The sequence below is a fragment of the Rhinoderma darwinii genome, chromosome 3, assembly GCF_050947455.1.
Source record: "Rhinoderma darwinii isolate aRhiDar2 chromosome 3, aRhiDar2.hap1, whole genome shotgun sequence".
In the NCBI taxonomy this organism is placed as follows: domain Eukaryota; kingdom Metazoa; phylum Chordata; class Amphibia; order Anura; family Rhinodermatidae; genus Rhinoderma; species Rhinoderma darwinii.
The window spans coordinates 192,882,268-192,904,959 of NC_134689.1; the positions used below are offsets into that span (position 1 = coordinate 192,882,268).

Here is a 22,692-nt window from a genome sequence, read left to right on the forward strand (position 1 = left end):
AGATCCAGCAGCAGGTGAGGAAAATGTGCTGACTGGATTGTGTGTACCAAGATGTCTGACGTAGGTGGAGTGGGCAGACTTACATTTATCAGGCTGTGAAAGGGGCGGGGGAGGGAGATGGGTGCCTGTACTTAGATCAGGGATAGATGGAGGCACAAAGGATAATGATGATTATTACTGTATAGGACAGTGTGCAGGGAGGGAGCTGTCTGCATGTAATTTGAGCAGGGAAGGACCTGTGACCATAGAGGGGTGAGGCAGTATGCAAATAGCTGAGATTGAGATGCATTGGAGGAAGGGGGGGGGGGATGCAACTGTCTCCTCAGATGCAGCAGGGGATCATGGGTATGGTGGGTTACAGGACAGGAAACGGACAGAAAGGGATGTAAACAAATAGAGCAGAAGTGACGATGGAGCTCAAACAGAAACTGGTTAGAAGTTTAACTAGTTGCCGACACAGGACGAGAATGCACGTCCTGAGCGGCGAGTACTTCGCGCATTAGGACGAGCATTCTCGTCCTGTGCGACAGCCGTCTCTGCGCGCGATCGAGAGCAGGGCCACGGCCCCGCTCTGACAGCGGAGAGGAGAGAAACATCTTCTCTCCGCTGTTAACCTCTTGAATGCCGTGATCAAAGCTGATCGCAGCGTTCAAGTAGAGGGGACTGCACTTTGATCGCGTCACAGAAAATAACTGACGCGATCAAAGCCCACAACTCGTATGGCCACATAGCCCAGGGTCCATTGAAGGACCCCAGGGCTGTCTGAACATATTTCCTGTTAGGGCACACTGAGGTATGCCCTAACAACTGCCTGTGTACAATCAGTACACAGGCTAATGTACTGGCATATAGATCTATGCCATTACATTTAGTTACAAAATAAAAATGATAAAGCCCTTTATGGGATTAAAAAAAAAGTTAAATGAATGTAAAAAAAATTAATGATAAATTTAATAAATAAAAAGTGAAAAAAATACACAAACACATATTATTATTATTTTTTTTTTTTTTAGAATAAATAAACTTTTTAAAATAGAAGTCCCAAAACATGAAATAATAGACATAATTGGTATCGCCACGACTGTAACAACCTGTACAACAAATGTATAACATTATTTATGATTGGTGTATGGTGTAAAAAAAAATATTAGAACTGCTGCAGAACTTTTTTTTTTTTTTTTTCTGCATTTTCGACAAAATAAATTTATAGAAACTAAACTATAATGTATTTGTACCAAAAAATTGTACCTACATAAAGTACAACTCATCCCGCAAAGTGTCATACAGCTACGTCGTACAAAAAAAAGAAAAGTTATGAGCGTCGGGATGCAAAGAGGGAAATGTAAAAAAAATTGTTCTGTCCTCAAGGCCAAAATTGGCCGTGTCCTTAAGGGGTTAATAGGGGGTTTTAGGGAAGGCAAATCAAGGCTTGGGGACACTTTTTTTTTTTTTTTTTTTTAGAATTTTTTTTTTTTCCCTGGACAACCCCTTTAACTTCAACATGATGGTGCATTTACAGCGCTTCCTCATTATCCTTACAAGTGAAGCTCCTTTTTGGCCCCTCAGCTCTCTCTTGGGGACAGTAAGGAAGGGTAGAATTGTTTGGTACATATGAAAACAATGGTGTCTGGAAAGTTTTGCCTGAAATGGCTAGTCGTTGTTTAATCCATTCCCTTTCCTGAGAGGTGCTGTTGCCAACTAATTTTTAACTTGTGTGTGAATAATACAAGTGATCATGCCTTCCTCTGTGTGCCACTTAAGACTATCATATCTGTTTTCTTGCCCAGGTATAATCAGCCTGCCGCAGCAATGATCAGAAAAAAAAAATTGTGGTGTCCACAAGTCTTGCAGGTGATCTGAATGTGATTTGTGCTGGCAGTATTATTAGGACAGCATATACAGGAGCAGGACTCTGCCAGATGGCTTGCCCAGCATGAACTTCTCTGTCTATTCAGTGATTGCCATGCACAGTGCTCAAGTTTATCAATAATAAAGAACTGTTAATAACATTTAGCGATCTAGCTAGCAGCTGGCATTTCAAGATGGATCAAAGGGTGACTTCGGGCACAAAAAAAACAAAACCGTTTTGCCTGGAGTTGATCCTGTTCTTCCACTCCTAAATCAATTCTATAAGGGCTCGTTTCCCACGGCAGGGCAGAAATGTGTGCATAGAGCCTGTATGGCTCCTTAGTACGGGGCTTTATCGGACTCCGTGTGTAAGGCCCTGTTTACACAGTGGAATTTTCATGCTGATTCTGATGCATGTAAATTGCCCCCATTGTCTTTAATGGGAAATCACCCCATTGGTTATACAGAGCAAAATTTTGAGCAGACGGAATTGTAAGGGCTTGTCCACACTTAACGGAACTGCTACAGAAAATTTTTGCAGTAATTCCGTTAAAAGTAGTGGACATTACACAGTGGCAAAAACGCACTGTTTCCTGCACTCTTGACTGCAGAAAATGCTGATATCTACTGAAAAACGCAGCAATTCTGTCCACTTTCCGCAGCAGGAATTGACCTGCTTCTCTCCCAAAAATATGCACCGCAGGTCAATTTCTGCTCTGGATTTTTACGGTGTGTGGATGAGATTTTTAAATGTCACCCACTTTGCTGCTACTGTAGTCTGCTGCGTATGTTCCATCCGCAATTCCGGGCGGAAAATACACATAATTTCCGCTACATGTGGATAAGCCCTAAACCTCCTTGCGGACAAAAAAGTGACTTGCTGCTTCATGACGTGGTTTCTGTACAAAAAACACGTCGGTTAACTACATGCAGATTAGCCCCATTAACCCCTTAATGACCGGGCCATTTTGCACGTTAATGACCAAGGATTATTTTTTGTTTTTTCACGGTCGCATTCCAAGAGTCGTAACTCTTTTTTTATTCCGTCGACATAGCCGTATAAGGGCTTGTTTTTTGCGGGACGAGTTGTATTTTGTAATTGTACCATTTTTAGATGCTTAGAACATATTGATTAACTTTTATTAACTTTATTTTAGGAGAGAATTGAAAATAAGCAGCTATTCCAGCATTGATTTTCACGTTATAAGTTTACGCCGTTTACTATGCAGCGTAAATAACATGTTAACTTTATTCTGTGGGTCGGCACGATTACGGGGATACCAAATATGTAAAGGTTTTATGTTTTTCCTACGTTTGCACAATAAAAACCCTTTTTAGAAAAAAATTACTTGTTTTTGCATCGCCGCGTTCCAAGAGCCGTAACGTTTTTATTTTTCCGTCGATGTGGCCGTATGTGGGCTTGATTTTTGCGGGCCAATGTGTAGTTTTTATTAGTACTATTTTGGAGTACATAGGACTTATAGATTAACTTTTATTTTATTTTTTATGGGGGGAATGGGAGAAAAGAGAATTTTGACGTTGTTTTTTGCGTTTTCTTTGGACGCCGTTCATCCGGCGGTTTAATATGTTCATTTTATTGGTCAAGTTGTTACGAACGCGGGGATACCATATATGTCTATGTGTGATTTGTTTTGACCGTTTTACTAAATAAAACCACTTTTTGGGCCAAAAAAGTAGTTTTATTTGATTTTGACTGTAATTATTTTTATTTTTTTTTCACAAACTTTATTTAACTGTTTTACATTTTTTTTTTTTAGTCCCACCAGGGGACTTCACCATGCGATGTGCCGATCGCATATATAATGCTTTGGTATACTTAGTATACCGAAGCATTATTGCCTGTCAGTGTAAAACTGACAGGCAACCTGTTAGGTCATGCCTCCGGCATCGCCTAACAGGCAGATGCTGAAGGCAGACCTGGGGGTCTTTGTTAGACCCCCGGCTGTCATGGAAACCCGACGGCGACCCGCGATTTGTTTGCGGGGGCGCCGATGGGGTGACAGGGAGCTCCCCCCTCTGTCAAACACATTAAATGCCGCTGTCACTATTGACAGCGGCATTTAATGGGTTAAACTGCCGGAATCGGCGCGCGCTTCGATTCCGGCAGTTGCAGCAGGAGCCAGGCTGTGTATAACAGCCGTGCTCCTGCCGCTGATCGCGTGGGTACAGTCTCAGTACCCGCGCCATCACAGGACGGATATATCCGTCCTCCTGCGCGAACTAGCAGCTGCTGAGGACGGATATATCCGTCCTTCGGCGTTAAGGAGTTAAATCAGCGTGCAGAAATGTGGCAGTTTTTACGGCAAAACCACCACAGAAGTCCAAAAGCCAGCCTCTTATTTCTGCCGCTGTTTCTCAGTCAATTCCACATCTGATTTTTCCGCATGAAAATCTGACGTGTGAACGTAGCCTAATTCTTCTAAAGAAGAAAACGTGTATATACATGAAGAAAAAAAATTGTTCCAAAGGTAAATACTTGTTATGAAATCGCTTCACATACATTATTATTTTACAGCAGCCAATGGAACCCATCGACTTTAATGGGTTCCGTTGAGGTGTCTTGCACTATTGTCTCCAGTAATCTCAGCTGGATCTGTGACGGAGGCCCCTAACTGTGCCTCCAACGCAGATGTGATCGAGGCCTTAGTTGGAAATTATTTAATGAGCAATGCTGTGTGAAGAGTGGTGTTGCACCAAGCCTGGATTGTCCTGTTCATTAATGTTCTCCTCTCTGGCCTACGGAAAGGGGTTTTCTTGGGCTCTGTTCACACTAACGTCATAGCTCCCTTTTATAAATAAGCTTTATTTACATAAGACCTGGAAATCTCATTAAATGCAAATCTGCAATCCAATCCCCGTGTGTGGGCAAGTGAAAAAATTGTGTTTTGTTTTTTTAAATTTGCCATGCAGACTATCACGATATGCAATTATACATACTTGTACAGAAACTAATGTGGAAAGAGTGGCACTGGAAAATGTGCTCCTTTTTTTATTTTTTGCATGTGTGTGCAAATGCGGTTACGCAACCTGATTTGTAATTGCATATTTATATGTTACAGCTCATCTATTGACAATAGAACTGGAACAAAAGTGGCCATCAAGAAGCTTTACCGTCCTTTTCAGTCTGAACTTTTTGCAAAACGGGCATACAGGGAGCTCCGGCTTCTGAAGCACATGCAGCATGAAAATGTAAGTATCTAATTAGCTGCCTCGGTTGTATATTCATGTGTCATGCAAATTATACACTGACAACAAGTTCTACAGCATATGAGGCAGCTTATAATAGCAACTATGTATGTTTTCGGCCTGGTAATTTACCATGACAAGTAGTGGGGGTGTTCTCAAATGGGTTTCTCACTGGTATTCGAGCACAAAACCTTGGCTCTGTTTAAAGGGAATGTGTTGCCAGCAAAACATGTTTTGTTTTTTTTTAATTAAACATTTAGTGTATAGGTGATTAAACATTGTTCAAATTTTTTTTTATTTTTTTCACGAGTCAGGAAATATTATAAATTAGATTCTAATTTATAATATTTCCCATTGCTGGTCACTAGATGGAGCTATTCCCAAAATTGCAGCATTGCATGTGGTAAAGCAACCACATTGCTTTTTGCTGCAAAATTGGGAAAAAAGCACTCGCTCTAGTGAGCTCTGAGGATCCCCCCCTCCTTTATCCTGGCTAGTGCCGGGATAAACGAGGGGATTGAACGGTCTAACCTCCTACACTGTGTGTCGCGATTTTTTGAGCTAACGCACAGTGTAGTAGGTTTACATACAGTAGTAAACACACACAAACACGAACATACATAGAAATCTCTTACATGCTCCTGCCGCCGCGGCTCCCTCCGGCCCGTCCGCTCCGTCTGCTGCCGCTGGTCCAAGTGCACAAGTCCGGAAGCCGCGACCGGAAGTAGTAATCTTACTGTCCGGCCGCGACTTCCGGTCCACAGGAAAATGGCGCCGGACGGCGCGCATTTCAAATTGGACTGTGTGGGAGCGGCGCATGCGCAGTTCCCACACAGACGGCGTACACAGAAGTGGATGGGACGGGACCCGTTCGCAGTCCCTATGGGACTTAGCTGCCGTATTCCATGTCTGTATGTGTCGTTAATCGACACATACAGAAATGGAGAAAAAAAATGGCAGCCCCCATAGGGAAGAAAAAGTGAAAAAATAGAAAAAAGTAACACACAAACACACAAATAAATAAAAACGTTTTTAATAAAACACTAACATTAAACTGACATGAAATTTTTTTTTGTGGTGACACTGTTCCTTTAAGTGGCTTTATAGGTATGTACATTGTGTCTAAGTGTAGACTAAGATCCCATGTACACATCTATATTTGGGATCATTTGTGTTTGGGTCTCTAAACCGGCGCTCGCAGAATTCTGTGGGCCTATGCTGAACTTTCATTTGTCTCCAATTTTATATTGAGGCACACAGGTTGTTGTTTGTATTTTTTTTTGTTTGTTTTTTCTCACAGATGCATTGATTTTAAGGGAGCACATGGCAGGGCGCGGAGTGCTTACAGGTCAGTACTTAAAGAGGCTCTGTCACCAGATTTTGCAACCCCTATCTGCTATTGCAGCAGATAGGCGCTGCAATGTAGATTACAGTAACGTTTTTATTTTTAAAAAAACGAGCATTTTTGGCCAAGTTATGACCATTTTTGTAGTTCTGCAAATGAGGCTTGCAAAAGTCCAAGTGGGTGTGTTTAAAAGTAAAAGTCCAAGTGGGCGTGTATTATGTGCGTACATCGGGGCGTTTTTAATACTTTTACTAGCTGGGCGCTCTGACGAGAAGTATCATCCACTTCTCTTCAGAACGCCCAGCTTCTGCCAGATCACGCTGTGACGTCACTCACAGGTCCTGCATCGTGTCAGACGAGCGAGGTCACATCGGCACCAGAGGCTTCAGTTGATTCTGCAGCAGCATCAGCGTTTGCAGGTAAGTAGCTACATCGACTTACCTGCTAACGCCGATGCTGCTGCAGAATCAACAGTAGCCTCTGGTGCCGATGTGACCTCGCTCGTCTGACACGATGCAGGACCTGTGAGTGACGTCACAGCGTGATCTGGCAGAAGCTGGGCGTTCTGAAGAGAAGTGGATGATACTTCTCATCAGAACGCCCAGCTAGTAAAAGTATTAAAAACGCCCCGATGTACGCACATAATACACGCCCAGTTGGACTTTTACTTTTAAACACACACACTTGGACTTTTGCAAGCCTCATTTGCATAACTACAAAAATGGTCATAACTTGGCCAAAAAGGCTCGTTTTTAAAAAATAAAAACGTTACTGTAATCTACATTGCAGCGCCTATCTGCTGCAATAGCAGATAGGGGTTGCAAAATCTGGTGACAGAGCCTCTTTAAGCATTTTTTTTTAAGCTGGCCAGGCACTTGGGTCTCCAAATGAGATACATGTTTATTTTCTTTTAGGCTGGCTTTAACCCCTTCCCTCTTTAGCCACTTTTGACCTTCCTGACCGAGCCTCATTTTTCAAATCTGTCGTGTCACTTTATGTGGTAATAACTCCGGAATGCTTTCACCTATCCAAGCGATTCTGAGATTTGTTTTCTCGTGACACATTGGACTTTATGTTACTGGCAAAATTTGCTCGATATGTTCAGTACTTAATTGTGAAAAACACCAAAATTTAGCAAAAAATTAGCATTTTTCTCAATTTAAATGTATCTGCTTGTAAGACAGGCAGTTATAACACACAAAATTGTTGCTAATTAACATCCCCCATATGTCTACTTTAGATTGGCATTGTTTTTTGAACATCCTTTTATTTTTCTATGACATCACAAGGCTTAGAACTTTAGCAGCAATTTCTCACATTTTCAAGAAAATTTCAAAAGGCCATTTTTACAGGGGCCAGTTCAGTTGTGAAGTGGCTTTGAGGGCCCTATATATTAGAAACCCCCAAAAAGTCACCCCATTTTAAAAACTTCACCCCTCAAAGTATACAAAACAGCATTTAGAAAATGTCTTAACCCTTTACACATGTCACAGGAATTAAAGCAAAGTAGAGGTGAAATTTACAAATTTCATATTTTTTTGCAGAAATAAATTTTTAGTACAATTTTTTTTTTTATAATACAGAAGGTTTTACCAGAGAAATGCAACTCAATATTTGTTGCCCAGTTTCTGCAGTTTTAGGAAATATCCCACATGTGGCCGTAGCGTGCTACTGGACTGAAGCATCGGCCTCAGAAGCAAAGGAACACCTAGTGGATTTTGGGGCCTTATTTTTGTTAGAATATATTTTAGGCACCATGTCAGGTTTGAAAGGCTCTTGCGGTGCCAAAACAGTCAAAATCCCCCAAAAGTGACCCCATCTGGGAAACTACACACCTCAAGGAAATTATCTAGGGGTACAGTGAGCATTTTGACCGCACAGGTTTTTTACAGAAATTATTGGAAGTAGGACGTGAAAATTAAAATCGACATTTTTTCAAAGAAAATGTAGGTTTAGCGATTTTTTTTATTTTTTTTATTTTTTTCTCATTTCCACAAGGACTAAAGGAGAAAAAGCACCGTAAAATTTGTAAAGCAATTTCTCCCGAGTAAAACAATACCCCACATGTGGTAATAAACGGTTGTTTGGAGACACGGCAGGGCTGAGAATGGAAAGGGCGCCATTTGGCTTTTGGAACTCAAATTTAGCAGGAATGGTTTGCGGAGGCCATGTCACATTTACAAAGCCCCTGAGGGGACAAAACTGTGGAAACCCCCCACAAGTGACCCCATTTTGGAAACTACACCCATTGAGGAAATTATCTAGGAGTATAGTGAGCGTTTTGACCCAACAGGTTTTTTGCATAAATTATTGGAAGTAGGCCCTGAAAATGACAATCTAAATTTTTTCAAAGAAAATGTAGGTTTAGCTAATTTTTTCTCATTTCCACAAGGACTGAAGGAGAAAAAGCACCACAAAATTTGTAAAGCTATTTCTCCCGAGTAAAACAATGCCCCACATGTGGTAATAAACAGCTGTTTGGAGACACGGCTTGGCTTAGAAGGGAAAGAGCGCTATTTGGCTTTTGGAGATCACATTGAGCAGGAATGGTTTGCGGCGGCCATGTCACATTTGCAAAGCCCCTGAGGGGAAAAAACAATGAAAACGCCCAAAAAGTGACACCATTTAGGAAACTACACCTCTTGAGGAATTCATCTAGGGGCGTAGTGAGCATTTTGACCCCACAGATGTTTCATAGAATTTATTAGAATTGGGCAGTGAAAATAAAAACAATCCTTTTTCTTCAATAAGACGTAGCTTTAGCGCAAATTTTTTCATTTTCGCAACAAATAAAGGAAAAAAAAGAACCCAACATTTGTAAAGCAATTTCTCCCGAGTACGGCAATACCCCATATGTGGTCATAAACTGCTGTTTGGGCACACGGCAGGGTTCAGAAGGGAAGGACCGCCATTTGGAGTGCAGATGTTGCTGCATTGGTTTCTGGGCGCCTGTGGGCCCTAAACAGTGGAAACCCCCCAGAAGTGACCCAATTTTGGAAACTACACCCCTCAATGCATTTACCTAGGGGTGTAGTGAGCATGTTAACCCTGCAGGTGTTTTGTAGAAATTAGTGTGAACTCGATGTTGCAGAGTGAAAATGGGATTTTTTTCCACAGATATGTGGACAATATGTGGTGCCCGGCTTGTGCCACCATAACAAGACAGCTCTCTAATTATTATGCTGGGTTTCCTGGTTTTAGAAACACCCTACATGTGGCCCTAATCTCTTGCCTGGACAGTCGACCAGGCTCAGGAGTGAAAGCGTACCATGTAAAATTGAGGCCTAATTTGGCGATTTACAAAGTATTGGTTCACAACTGCAGAGGCTCAGATGTGAAATAATAAAAATAAACCCCTGGGAAGTGACCCCATTATGGAAACTGCACCCCTCAAGGCATTTATTAAGGGGTGTAGTGAGCATTTTCACCCCACAGGTCTTTTCCATAAATGAATGCGCTGTGGATGTTGCAAATTAAAAATTTATATTTTTCCCTAGATATGCCATTCAGTGGCAAATATGTCGTGCCCAGCTTATGCCACTGGAGACACACACCCCAAAAATTGCTAAAAGGGTTCTCCCGGGTATGACGGTGCCATATATGTGGAAGGAAACTGCTGTTTGGGGACGCTGTAGGGTTCAGATGGGAGGAAACGCCATTTGGTATTTGGAGCGTGGATTTTGCTTGGTAGTAGTTTTGTTTGGAGTCTTACTGGTGTTTCCGTTTATAATGTAGGGCATATGTAAGCCGGGCGGGGTATATAAGGGGCATAGTCAGGTGGTATAATAATGGGGTAAAAAAAAACAATAAAATGATCCATAGATGTGTGTTACGCTGTGACACATTCATTTCTGCACAAGCCGGTGTCGCACTGATATATGGCGTCCTTTTATTATCCCCCTTTTGATCCACACTCCGCGCCTTTGTAGTTTGGGGAATTTTGCTAGGAAGTGTTTTCCTGGTATAATACGGGCACCGTCTCTTCCAGCGGATATGTTTGGACCCTCCCTTTCCTGGTTCCCTAATTTTAGGTCCTTGATAAATCGCCTCTTCAAACAGAAGAAATGTTCCCCTCGGGCACAACTGCATATTTTTTTATTTCCTGACTTATTGGAGCCATAACTAATTTTATTTTTCATAGACGTAGCGGTATGAGGGCTGGTTTGTTGCGGGACGAGCTGTAGTTATTATTGGTACCATTTTGGGGTACATGCAACTTTTTGATCACCTTTTATCCTATTTTTTGGGATGCCAGGTAAACAAAAAAACGCAATTCTGGCACAGCTTTTTTCGGTTTTTTTATACAGTGTTCACCACGCATTATAAACTACATGTTAACTTTATTCTGTGGGTCACTACGTATCGGTGATACCTAATTTATAGCACTTTTTTATGTTTTACAACTTTTTGCACAATAAAATTACTTTTGTAAAAAGAATGTATTTTTTCTGTCGCCAAGTTGTGAGAACCATAACTTTTTTTATTTTTTGTCAACGGAGGTGTATGAGGGCTTGTTTTTGCGGGACGAGCTATAGTTTTTATAGGTACCATTTTTGGATACGTGCGACTTTTTGATCACTTTTTATTCTAACATTTGTAGGGCAAAGTGACTAAAAAACAGAAACTCTGGTAACGTTTTTTAAGTTTTTTTTTTTTTACACTGTTCACCGCGTGCAATAAATAATATAATAATTTGACACCTCTAGGTCGTTACGGTCGCGGCGATACCAAATACATATGGTTTATTATTTTTCAATAATAAAGGACTTGATAAGAGTAAAAGGGGGATTGTGTTTTATTTGATTACTTGAAACTTTTATTGTTCTCAAACTTTTATTATTTGCTCTTTTTTTTTTACACTTTTTCTCAAGTCCCACTAGGGGACTTGAAGGTCCAACGGTCAGATTACTTTTTTTTCTAATACATTGCACTACCTATGTAGTGCAATGTATTAGATCTGTCAGTCATTCACTGACAGCAAGCAGATTAGGCTTCGCCTCCCGGCGGGGCCTAAATCGGCTTCCGTAATGGCAGAGCAGGAGATCATTGTGTCTCCTGTTGCCATAACAGCAGTCGCCAGTCCTGATTGCCTGTCAGGGCTGGCGATCTGCTAGTAACCGCTACGATGAAGCAATCGCTTTCGATTGCTGCATCGAAGGGGTTAATGGCAGGGATCGGAGCTAGCTCCGGTTCCTGCCGTTACAGGTGGATGTCAGCTGTACAGTACAGCTGACTTCCACCGCTGATGACACCGGATCCGCTCCTGACCCGGTGCCATCTTGCCGGCAGCTACGGAAGCCGATCAGGGTCCGCCGCCGGGCGGATCTTGACCGGCTTCGGTGCTAGGCAGACCGGGAGGCCAGTATTAGGCCTCCGGTTGCCATTGCAGCCACCGGAACCCCGGCAATTTCATTACTGGGGTTCCGATGAGCTGCAAACACCTTAAGTGCAGCGATCGCGTTTGAGCGCTGCACTTAAGGGGTTAATGGCGGGGATCGAAGCTAATTTCGGTCCCCGCCGTTACAGCCGGATGTCAGCTGTAAGATACAGCTGAGATCCGGTGATGATGGCACCGGCTCAGCTTCTGAGCCGGTCCCAAACATTCGGCGTATATGTACGGCAAGATACGGGAAGTCAATGCTTTCCATGACGTACATTTACGGCAAATGTCGGGAAGGGGTTAAACTGTGCATTTGTGTTGCATTTTTAAAATGCTGTTTTGTTTTTTTTTTTCTTCATTTTGGATGATGAATTCCCATTGAGAGACATACATGGGAGTTTATCTACCAGAACCAAAAAACGCGTGTTCGAAAATGCAACAGAAACGCACAGTGTAAACCCAGCCTTAAAGGGAACCTGTCACCAGAATTTTACCTATTGCACTCTACTCTCTCGCTGGCTGCTGCTATCAAAAGCTGATTGTTATCCCCTCTCCTAAACTGCTCCTCTGACCATTATTTACAGTCGGCAAACGTTTTGCGCCTTTTTGGGTAATAATCAGTCAGTTTAGTTTGTTCCTACTCTTATGCCCGAAAACTGTCCCGCGCTGAATGGCGAAATCTCATCTGAGAGAGCGCGGGTGCGCCCGTCATGTATGGTCCAACACCCTTCCCTGCTTTGTCTGGGCCTCAAATCTCGTTACTGCACATGCACCGCTATGGTGTCCCGTTGTGCGTGCGCACCAGAACAGGACATTGATGCGCAAGCGTGGGATTTCATGTGTGCTGGGGGGAGGCGAGGAGCTGTTGTTCAAAAGTAACGAGGCGGGGTTAACTCAGGCTTGGGGAACAAAGATATGGCTCTTTTATGCTCATTAGCATACAGCACAGAAGCATACTTAAAAGATTAATATAGGTTACATAAAAATGTTTTTTCACACACATCCACCAGGTATTGTAGGTTTGATAGGTGAAATGCTGGTGACAGGTTCCCTTTAAGGCCCATCAATAATCACCAGTGGATGAGCTGCCTTCGTTGCTAGCTCTCGTCACTCTTCATTGTAAAATAGTAATACATACATTTTGAGAAAATAGGTTTCTGGCATCCACTGCAATAAAAACATCCAAAATTAATTTCTTAGGCCCCATGCACACGACCGTGCTCGTAATTACGAGCATGGCCGGGCAACCGGCTGTTATTCCGAGCCGTGCTCCCATTATAAAGTATAGTAGCACGGCCTGTAAAAGAAATATAACATGTTCTATCTTTTTCAACGGCACGGGCACCTTCCCGTGAGAAAACGGGAAGGTACCCGTGGCCAACAGAAGTCTATGGGCCCGTTATTTCGGGTCGTAATAACGGGTGTTTTTACGGTCGTGTGCATGAGGCCTTAATGTTAAAAGTTTGGATGTGTACATCCAGACTAAAAAAATTTAGCTTATGCTATTTGAGCTTTTATATGGCTCTTAACCATAGCATGCTATGATTATGGCTAACTCATGGCATTGTTTTCATGCACCAAGACAATAAACAGTACACCTGTATGTGGCCAGGAGCAGTGAGCGGAATTAATTCACCAATTTTTGTATTATATGTATTGTAAAATAGAGGCAATGATTTGCCACAGCCCAGAGATTCATCTGTTGACAATTGCGAATCTCCTTCATCCTGTGTGTTAAAGAGTAGGCATCAATTTAGTCTCGAGGCAACTTGGTGGTCCGGTACAAGGGAGGGGTGTTTGCACTTTGATTTAGCATGTAGAAAGTAAAGAAATTACATGGGATTAGGTTAGGAAGCTGTAGAAGCCCAGGTTAAGCCGTGCTCTTTAGGATTTTGGTGGTGGTGTTCTTGGGCATTCTGCATGGTTTTGGTCCAATTCACATAGGTTACCACCCTTTTCAACCAAAAATACTGACCAGGTTATGGCTGTGTTTGCTCAGGCTGTATTTGTGCGAACGAGTTTTGTGGCAAGCTTCTTTTTCTTTTTTTTTTTCAGTTTTGTTTTTGTTTTATTGCCACGATTTTGTGCATACCATGATGAAATAGAAACACTAAATTGGCATTGCACCTCAACATGGGTACAAGAGTGGGAACGTATCTTCACACTAAGGGTCAGTTCACACATTGCCTAAATACTGCGGTTTTCTAAATACTGCGGTTTTCCGCAATGGCATTAATTGCGGAAAATCAGCAGCAGTAGCAAAGTGGATGAGAGAAAACAAATCTCATCCACACGCTGAGTAAATACTGAGTGGCAATACCGCTCAGAAATTTACCTGCGGTGTAGAATTTTATTCCACAGCATGTGAATTATATTTGCGTAAATGCTGCTTATTTGTTGTGGGGTTTTTTCCCCATTGAATTCAATGAATAGGTAAATCCCACAACAAATAGCAGTTGTCACGTTTTTTGCGGCAGGTTCGCAGCGTACCCGCCGCAAGAAACGCAACTCAGAAAAAAACAAAACACTCATACTTACCCAGAATTCTGTGTTCCTCCCTCCAGCGTGGCCTCCTGGGATGAAACATGTGACCGCTTCATCACATGTGACCGCCGCTGCAGCCAATCACAGGCTGCAGCGGTCTCCTGGGATGAAACGTCATCCCAGGAGGCCGGCCTGCTAGCAGGCTGGTTAATGCAGCAGTTTTGCAGAGCGGACGTTCCGGGGCGAAAAATTGCTCCACAGATTGGTATGCTTTTTCGCCCGGAATTCCCTGCAGCGCACAGGGCAGATATGTTGCGTGCTATTACGCAACGTATCCGCCTCGTGTGAACTCGGCCGACGTAAGAGGCTCAAAGACTGACTCTCAAATTCTCAGTCAGCATCTTACTGCTCCACCGACCTCTTGAGTGCACGTCTGGCTGCTGAATGTGAGTGTATCTTGCCCTCTGCAAATTTCCTGCTGTTTGCCACAGGTTATCAAACATATGTCACATTTACTGCACTGAGGGAAGGGGTTAAATTATTTTTTTTCCCCACTGATATTTCAACAAGAATTAAAGACCTTGAGTCCTTGTTACAGAGTTGAAACTTTTTTTTTTTTTTTTTATCAAAAGAAATATCCTTCAATATTTTTACGTCCTGTCTCCATGGAGACGCTGACACCATGTAAGACATCATAAAAGTAACGTTCTGTCGCATCCTGTAACCTTGAAATAGAATGCAGCACAAAGAATCTGAATTTCTGTACAGCAACACTATTCTTTTCTATGCTGCTTTTGTTACCATTTTATATTTTTTTTATTTTTACTATATTTTTTCTTCTGCATATGTTTTATAATGGCACACTAATATGGTAGTCGTGTTCTTTAGAAGTGTCACTGCACACTTCCACTTTTATCTTCACAAATATAGCTTGGATATAATGTAGCCTAAAGTAATTGTAGAAGGGGGCATAGTGTAAAGATCTTCCGCAAACCGTAAATTATGTGAATGCTCCAAAAATGTTAGGATTAAAAGATTTGTTAAACTATGCATAGTTAATTCCTCTTTTAATGTTAAACCACTTCCTGCTTTGGCCACTTGACCTTCCTGACAGAGCCTCCTTTTCCAAATCTGACATGTTTCACTTTGTGATAATAACTTCGGAATGCTTTCACCTATCCAAGCCATTCTGAGATTTGTTTTCTCGTGACACATTGGACTTTATGTTATTGCCAAAATTTGCTCAATACATTCAGTATTTAATTGTGAACACCACCAAAATTCAGCGAAAAATTGCAAAATTAGCATTTTTCTAAACTTAAATGTATCTGCTTGTAAGACAGATAGTAATACCACACAAAATTGTTGCTAATTAACATACACCATATGTCTACTTTAGATTGACATCGTTTTTTGAACATCTTTTTATTTTTCTAGGACGATACAAGGCTTAGAACATTTTAGCAATTTCTCACGTTTTCAAGAAAATTTCAAAAGGCTATTTTTACAGGGTTCAGTTCAGTTCTGAAGTGGCTTTGAGGGCCTTCTATATTAGAGACCCCCAATAAGTCACCCCATTTAAAAAAAACTTCACCCCTCAAAGTGAAATTTACATTTTTTATTTTGCAGAAAATCCTATTTAATAAAAAAAATTTGTAACCGAGTATTACGAGAGAAACGCAACTCAATATTTATTGCCCAGGTTCTACAGTTTTAGGAAATATCCCACATGTGGCCCTAGTGTGCTAATGGACTGAAGCACCGGCCTCAGAAGCAAAGCAGCACCTAGTGGATTTTGAAACCTCCTTTTTATTCAAATATATTTTAGGCACCATGTCCGGTTTGAAGGGCTCTTGTGGTGCCAAAACAATGGAAATCCCCCAAAAGTGACCCCATTTGGAAAACTACACCTCTCAGGGAAATTATCTCGGAGTATAGTGAGTATTTTGACCCCGCGGGTTTAGTGCAGAAATTATTGGAAGTAGGCTGTAAAAAGTAAAATCAAAATTTTTTTTCAAAGAAAATGTTGGTTTCGCAAATTTTTGAAGGGCCAAAACGGTGAAAATGGCAAAAAAGTGACTCCGTTTAGAAAACTACATCCCTTGAGGAAATTATCTAGGGGTGTAGTAAGAATTTTGACCCCACAGGAGTTCCATAGATTTTATTAGAATTGGGCAGTGAAAATCAAAACAATCCCTTTTTTCTTCAATAAGACGTAGCTTCAGCTCAAAATGTTTCATTTTCTCAACAAATAAAGGAAAAAAGAACCCTAACCTTTGTAAAGCAACTTCTCTGGAGTACGGAAATACCCCATATGTGGTCATAAACCGCTGTTTGGGAACACGGCAGGGATCAGAAGATAAGAAGCGCCATTTGGCTTTTGGAGTACAGATTTTGCTGGATTGGTTTCTGATTGCCATGTCGCATTTGACAAGCCCCAGTGGGACCAAAACTGTGGAAACCCCCCCCACAAGTGACCACATTTTGGAAACTACACCCCTCAAGGTATTCACCTAGGGTTGTAGCGAGCATGTTAACTTCACAGGTGTTTTGCAGAAATTAGTGTGTACTCGATGTTGCAGAGTGAAAAATGTTTTTGTTTTTTTTATAGATATCACAATATGTGGTGCCATTCGAACAGACTCGAAGTGAAAGCGTACCATGCGGAGTTGAGGGCTAATTTGGCGATTTACAATGTATTGGTTCACAATTGCAGAGGCTCTGATGTGAAATAATAAACGAAACCCCTGAGAAGTGACCCCATTTTGGAAACTGCACCCCTCAAGGGATTTATTAAGGGGTGTAGTGAGCATTTTCACCCCACGGGTCTTTTCCATGAATGATTGCGCTGCGGATGGTGCCAAGTAAAAATTAAAATTTTCCCCTAGATATGCTATTTCAGTGGCAAATATGTCGTGCTCAACTTGTGCCACTGGAGACACACCCCAAAAATTGTTAAAAGGGTTTTCCCTTTTCCCAGTAAACTTCTGTTTGGACACGCTGTAGGGTTCAAAAGGGAGGGAGCTCCATTTTGGCTTTTTGAGCGTGGATTTTGCTTAGTAGTAGATTTGTTTGGAGTTTTACTGGTATCTTCGTTTATAATGTGGGGGCATATGTAAACTGGGCAGAGTACATTGGGGACATAGGTGGTATAATAATGGGGTAAAAAAAAACATAAAATAATCCATAGATGTGTGTTAGGCCCCATGCACACGACCGTGCCCGCAATCGCGGCCCGCGATTGCGGGCACGGCCGGCCTCTGACTGACAGCCGCATTTTCGGGCCGTGCTCCCATACAAAGTATGGGAGCACGGCCCGCAAAATGCGAAAGAACGGACATGTTCCATAATTCCCGGAACATTTCCACGGCAGTGACACCCTTCCGTTGTGCTACGGAAAGGTGTCAGTGTTCAATGAAAGTGAATGGCTCCGTTTTTGCGGACCGCAACTGCGGTCCGCAAAAACGGAGGTTTTTTGCTGTCGTGTGCATGGGGCCTTACACTGTGAAGCAATCCCTTCTGCACAGGCCAGTGTCGCACTGATAAATGGTGTCCTTTCTTATCCCCCTTTTGGTACACACTCTGCACCTTTGCAGTTTGGGGAATTTTGCTGGGAAAGCGTTGTCCTGGTATAATACGGGCACCGTCGCTTCCAGCAGAGATGTGTGGGCCCTCCCCTTCCTGGTTCCCTAATTTTAGGGCCTTGATAAATCGCCTCTTGAAACAGAAGAAATGTTCCCCTCGGGTCGGCACTACTGCATATTTTTATTTCCTGACTTATTGGAGCCTTAACTAATTTTATTTTTTCATAGACGTAGTGGCATGAGGGCGGTTTTTTTGCGGGACGAGCTGTAGTTATTATTGGTACCATTTTGAGGTACATGCGACTTTTTGATCACTTTTTATCCTATTTGTTTTGGGAGGTGACCAACAAAAACAGCAATTCTGGCATCGTTTTTTTAGTCGTTTTTTTATACAGCGTTCACCACGCGTTTATAAATTACATGTTAACTTTGTTGCGCGGGCCAGTATGATTCCGGCGATACCTAATTTATAGCACTTTATGTTTTACAACTTTTTTGCACAATAAAATTACTTTTGTAAAAAGAATGTCTTTTTTTCTGTCGCCATGTTGTAAGAACCATCATTTTTTTGGGGATACATGCAACTTTTTGTTCACTTTTTATTCTAATTTCTGTTTGGCGAAGTGACCAAAAAACAAATTCTGCCATTATTTTTTACGCCGATCACCGTGTGGACTAAATAACAGAATAGTTTTTATAATTAAGGCCGTTACGGACGCAGCGATACCAAATATGTATGCTTTTATTTATGATATGGGATAAAGGGCGATTGTGTTTTATTTTATTACTTGAAACCTTTATATTTTTTACAAGTTGTTTTTCTTTTTTCTAGACTTTTCTTTAGTCACACTGGGTGACTTAAAGAGGCTCTGTCACCAGATTTTGCAACCCCTATCTGCTATTGCAGCAGATCGGCGCTGCAATGTAGATTACAGTAACGTTTTTATTTTTAAAAAACGAGCATTTTTGGCCAAGTTATGACCATTTTTGTATTTATGCAAATGAGGCTCGCAAAAGTACAACTGGGCGTGTTTACAGTAAAAGTACAACTGGGCGTGTATTATGTGTGTACATCGGGGCATTTTTACTTATTTTACTAGCTGGGCGTTAGGAATGGGAGTGTATGATGCTGACGAATCAGCATCAGCCACTTCTGTTCGTTAACACCCAGCTTCTGGCAGTGCAGACACACAGCGTGTTCTCGAGAGATCACGCTGTGACGTCACTCACTTCCTGCCCCAGGTCCTGCATCGTGTCGGCCACATCGGCACCAGAGGCTACAGTTGATAATGCAGCAGCATCAGCGTTTGTAGGTAAGTAGCTACATCGACTTACCTGCAAACGCCGATGCTGCTCCAGAATCAACTGTAGCCTCTGGTGCCGATGTGTCCTCGCTCGTCCAACACGATGCAGGACCTGGGGCAGGAAGTGAGTGACGACACAGCGTGATCTCTCGAACACGCTGTGTCTACACTGCCAGAAGCTGGGCGTTCTGAAGAGAAGTGGATGATACTTCTCGTCAGAACGCCCAGCTAGTAAAAGTAGTAAACACGCCCAGATGTAACACACATAATACACGCCCAGTTGGACTTTTACTTTAAACACGCCCAGTTGGACTTTAGCAAGCCTCATTTGCAAAAAAAAAAATGGTCATAACTTGGCCAAAAATGCTTGTTTTTTTTAAATAAAAACGTTACTCTTGTCTACATTGCAGCGCCGATCTGCTGCAATAGCAGATAGGGGTTGCAAAATCTGGTGACAGAGCCTCTTTAAATGTCCAACTGTCAGACTTTTTTTTTCTAATATATTGCACTACCTATGTAGTGCAATGTATTAGATCTGTCAGTCATCAGTGACAGCTAGCCGATTAGGCTTCGCCTCTGGGTGGGGCCTAATCGGCTTCCGTAATGGCAGAGCAGAAGGCCACTGTTAGGCCTCCTGTTGCCATAGCAGCAGTCGGCAGCCTTGCTATCGCATGGCAGGGCTGCCGATCTGCTACCAACTTCTAAGATGCAGCGATCGCTTTCGATCGCTACATCTAGGGGGTTAATGGCAGGAATCGGAGTTATCTCCGTTTCCTGCCAATACAGCTGGATGTCAGCTGTAACATACGGCTAGTGTTAGGCCTCCGGTTGCCTTTGCAGCCATCGGCGCACCGGCAATTTTATTGCTGGGGTGCCGATGAGTTGCAAACCCCTTAAATGTAGCGATTGCTTTTGACTGCTGCATTTAAGGGGTTAATGGCGGGGACTGGAGCAAACTTCGGTCCCCGCCACTACCCCGGGGTGTCAGCTGTAACATACAGCCAACTCCTGGGAATGGTGGCACCAACTCTGTTTCTGAGCCGGTGTCCAGCATTTGTCGTATGGATACGGCAAAATGCGGGAAGCACTAGCTTTCCATGACGTATCCATACGAAAAATATCGGGAAGGGGTTAAGCTATAATATTTGCATTTTGTATAAGGTTCTTAAAGAGGTGTAAATTTTCAAGAAAAAGGAGGATGCCTCCAGCTCACCTTAGTTGGACATAGATATTTAGTCTCTGCGCACGGGTCTTCGTGTCGGCCCACGATCGTTGTGAAGGAAAAAGAGGTAGACCCAGCGCTGAAAAAATTGTAAAAAGAAACTTTTTCCAAGTTTTAATTCGATTAGTTAAAATTGAGGATCAATAGAAAAAAATGATGGAATAGAAATGTCCTGTGTTGCTAAGAAATGGGTATATAGAATAGATGGCCTACGCGTTTCGAACGCCGCTTGCGTTCTTAATCATGCCATGATTTTTTCAGCGCTGGATCTACCTCTTTTTCGTTCTTAAAGAGGCTCTGTCACCAGATTATAAGTGCCCTATCTCCTACATAATCTGATGGGCGCTAGAATGTACATAACAGCAGTGGTTTTTATTTTGAAAAAGGATAGTTTTTTAGCAAGTTATGAGCAATTTTAGATTGATGCTAATTAGTTTAATAGACAACTGGGCGTGTTTTTTACTTTTTAACCAACTGGGCGTTGTAAAGAGAAGTTTATGACGCTGACCAAACAGTGACCAACCAATCCATGTCATACAGTTCTCATTGTTCCAGCCCAGCGTGATTGTGCAGTGAAAGAAGCTGGGCTGGAACAATGAAAAGTGTATGACGCTGATTGGTCAACGTCATAAAGTTCCCTACACAACGCCCAGTTGGTAAAAAAGTAAAAAAACACGCCCAGTTGTCTATTAAGAAACTAATTAGCATAATTCTAAAATTGTTTATAACTTTGTCAAAAATGATAACTGTTTTTCAAAATAAAAACCACTATCTACATTACAGCGCCGATCCGATTATGTAGGACAGTGGTTCCCAACCGTGGGGACTGAGGCTGATGGTGGCTTTACTGGAGGTGGCTGATGGTCATTTTACTGGGGGACTGACGGAGGCTGATGATTTTACTGGGGGGGCCGCTGGGGCTGATGGTCCCTTTACTGGAGGGGGCTTATTGTCTCTTTACTGATGGGGTCATTATACTGTGAGTGGGGGCTGATGGTAATCTTACTGTGAGTGGGGGCTGATGGTAATCTTACTGTGCGTGGGGGGCTGATGGTCATTTTACTGTGCGTGGGGGGCTGATGGTCTTCGAGTGGTTTCCGCCTCTGACCCTCCCATTGAAATGAATAGGAGGTAGAACAAAAACCTGCGGCGCTCGTTTGGTATTTTTTTGTCTGCGGTTTTTGCATTCGCTTCAACGGCTTAAAAAAAATGTGGGCAAAAAACACCGCAAAAAAAAGTCAAACACTGTCAATTCAAAATCTGCCTCAAAATTCCTAAATGAATTTGTAGGCAGATTTTTAGTTTCTGCCTTACAAAAAAACGTTGTGTGAACATACCATAAGGCTGGGTTCACACGAGCACATTAACGTCTGTAATGGACAGACGTATTTCGGCCGGAAGTCCCGGACCGAACTCAGTGCAGGGAGCCGGGCTCCTAGCATCATAGTTATGTACGACGCTAGGAGTCCCTGCCTCTCTGCAGGACAACTGTCCCGTACTGTAATCATGTTTTCAGTACGGGACAGTAGTTCCACGGAGAGGCAGGGACTCCTAGCATCGTACATAACTACGATGCTAGGAGCCCGGCTCCCTGCACTGAGTTCGGTCCGGGACTTCCGGCCGAAATACGTCCGTCCATTACGGACGTTAATGTGCTCCTGTGAGCCCAGCCTAAGAGTGTAGTGCTTGTTTTTAGCTGTTTTTTGTCGTTTTGTAAACAATTTTTGGTAGGGGTGCCCTGAGAATTTATAAAAAAATAATTTCTGGGGTGCCTCGAGCCTGAAAAGGTTGAGAAACTCTGATGTAGGGGATTTATAATCTGGTGACAGAGCCTCTTTAAAGAAGCCTAACCAAGTAATTTAGGTTGGTTTGGCATAAATAGCCCTACCTCAGCAGAAAAATCTATTTTGATTTTTTTTTCCAAAGCAAATCTAATAGAAAAGCTTAAATGTATTGGTATTATTTAATGCTCAACATTTATCGTATATAAGTGAAGTTGTTTAAATGACAAATGGGGAGTGGAAATAAGCTGATGCCAAACCCCTCTGACAGAAGATCATCTCCTGCCAGAACAAAAGATTGAACATGTTCCCTGCAATTCCTACAGAATGGCTCTCCATTCTGCGTAGTAGGGAGTCCCCAGTGCTGGACCCCCCCCCCCTTTTAACTTGTCCATATGCCTTAATAGGGCATATGGACAAGGGCTTTCGTCCTGTGACGACCCTTTTTAAAGTTGTCATTCCTGTTGATTATATAATTGCATCCATCACCAAGTTTTGGGGTTTTTTTTTCTCCAGAAATTTGACTAAATGTTGCCT

The 22,692-nt window shown here is 42.4% G+C and overlaps 1 protein-coding gene across 3 annotated transcripts in view; it reads left to right on the plus strand.

The window, feature by feature from the left end:
- The window catches only part of MAPK12 (mitogen-activated protein kinase 12), a 164,239-nt gene that overhangs the window by 42,297 nt on the left and 99,250 nt on the right, over positions 1 to 22,692 (plus strand). For all 3 annotated transcript variants that reach the window (XM_075857189.1, XM_075857188.1, XM_075857190.1), the window contains exon 2: positions 4,929 to 5,058. In XM_075857189.1, the coding sequence (XP_075713304.1) occupies positions 4,929 to 5,058 (130 nt within the window). The remainder of the gene's footprint in view (positions 1 to 4,928; positions 5,059 to 22,692) is intronic.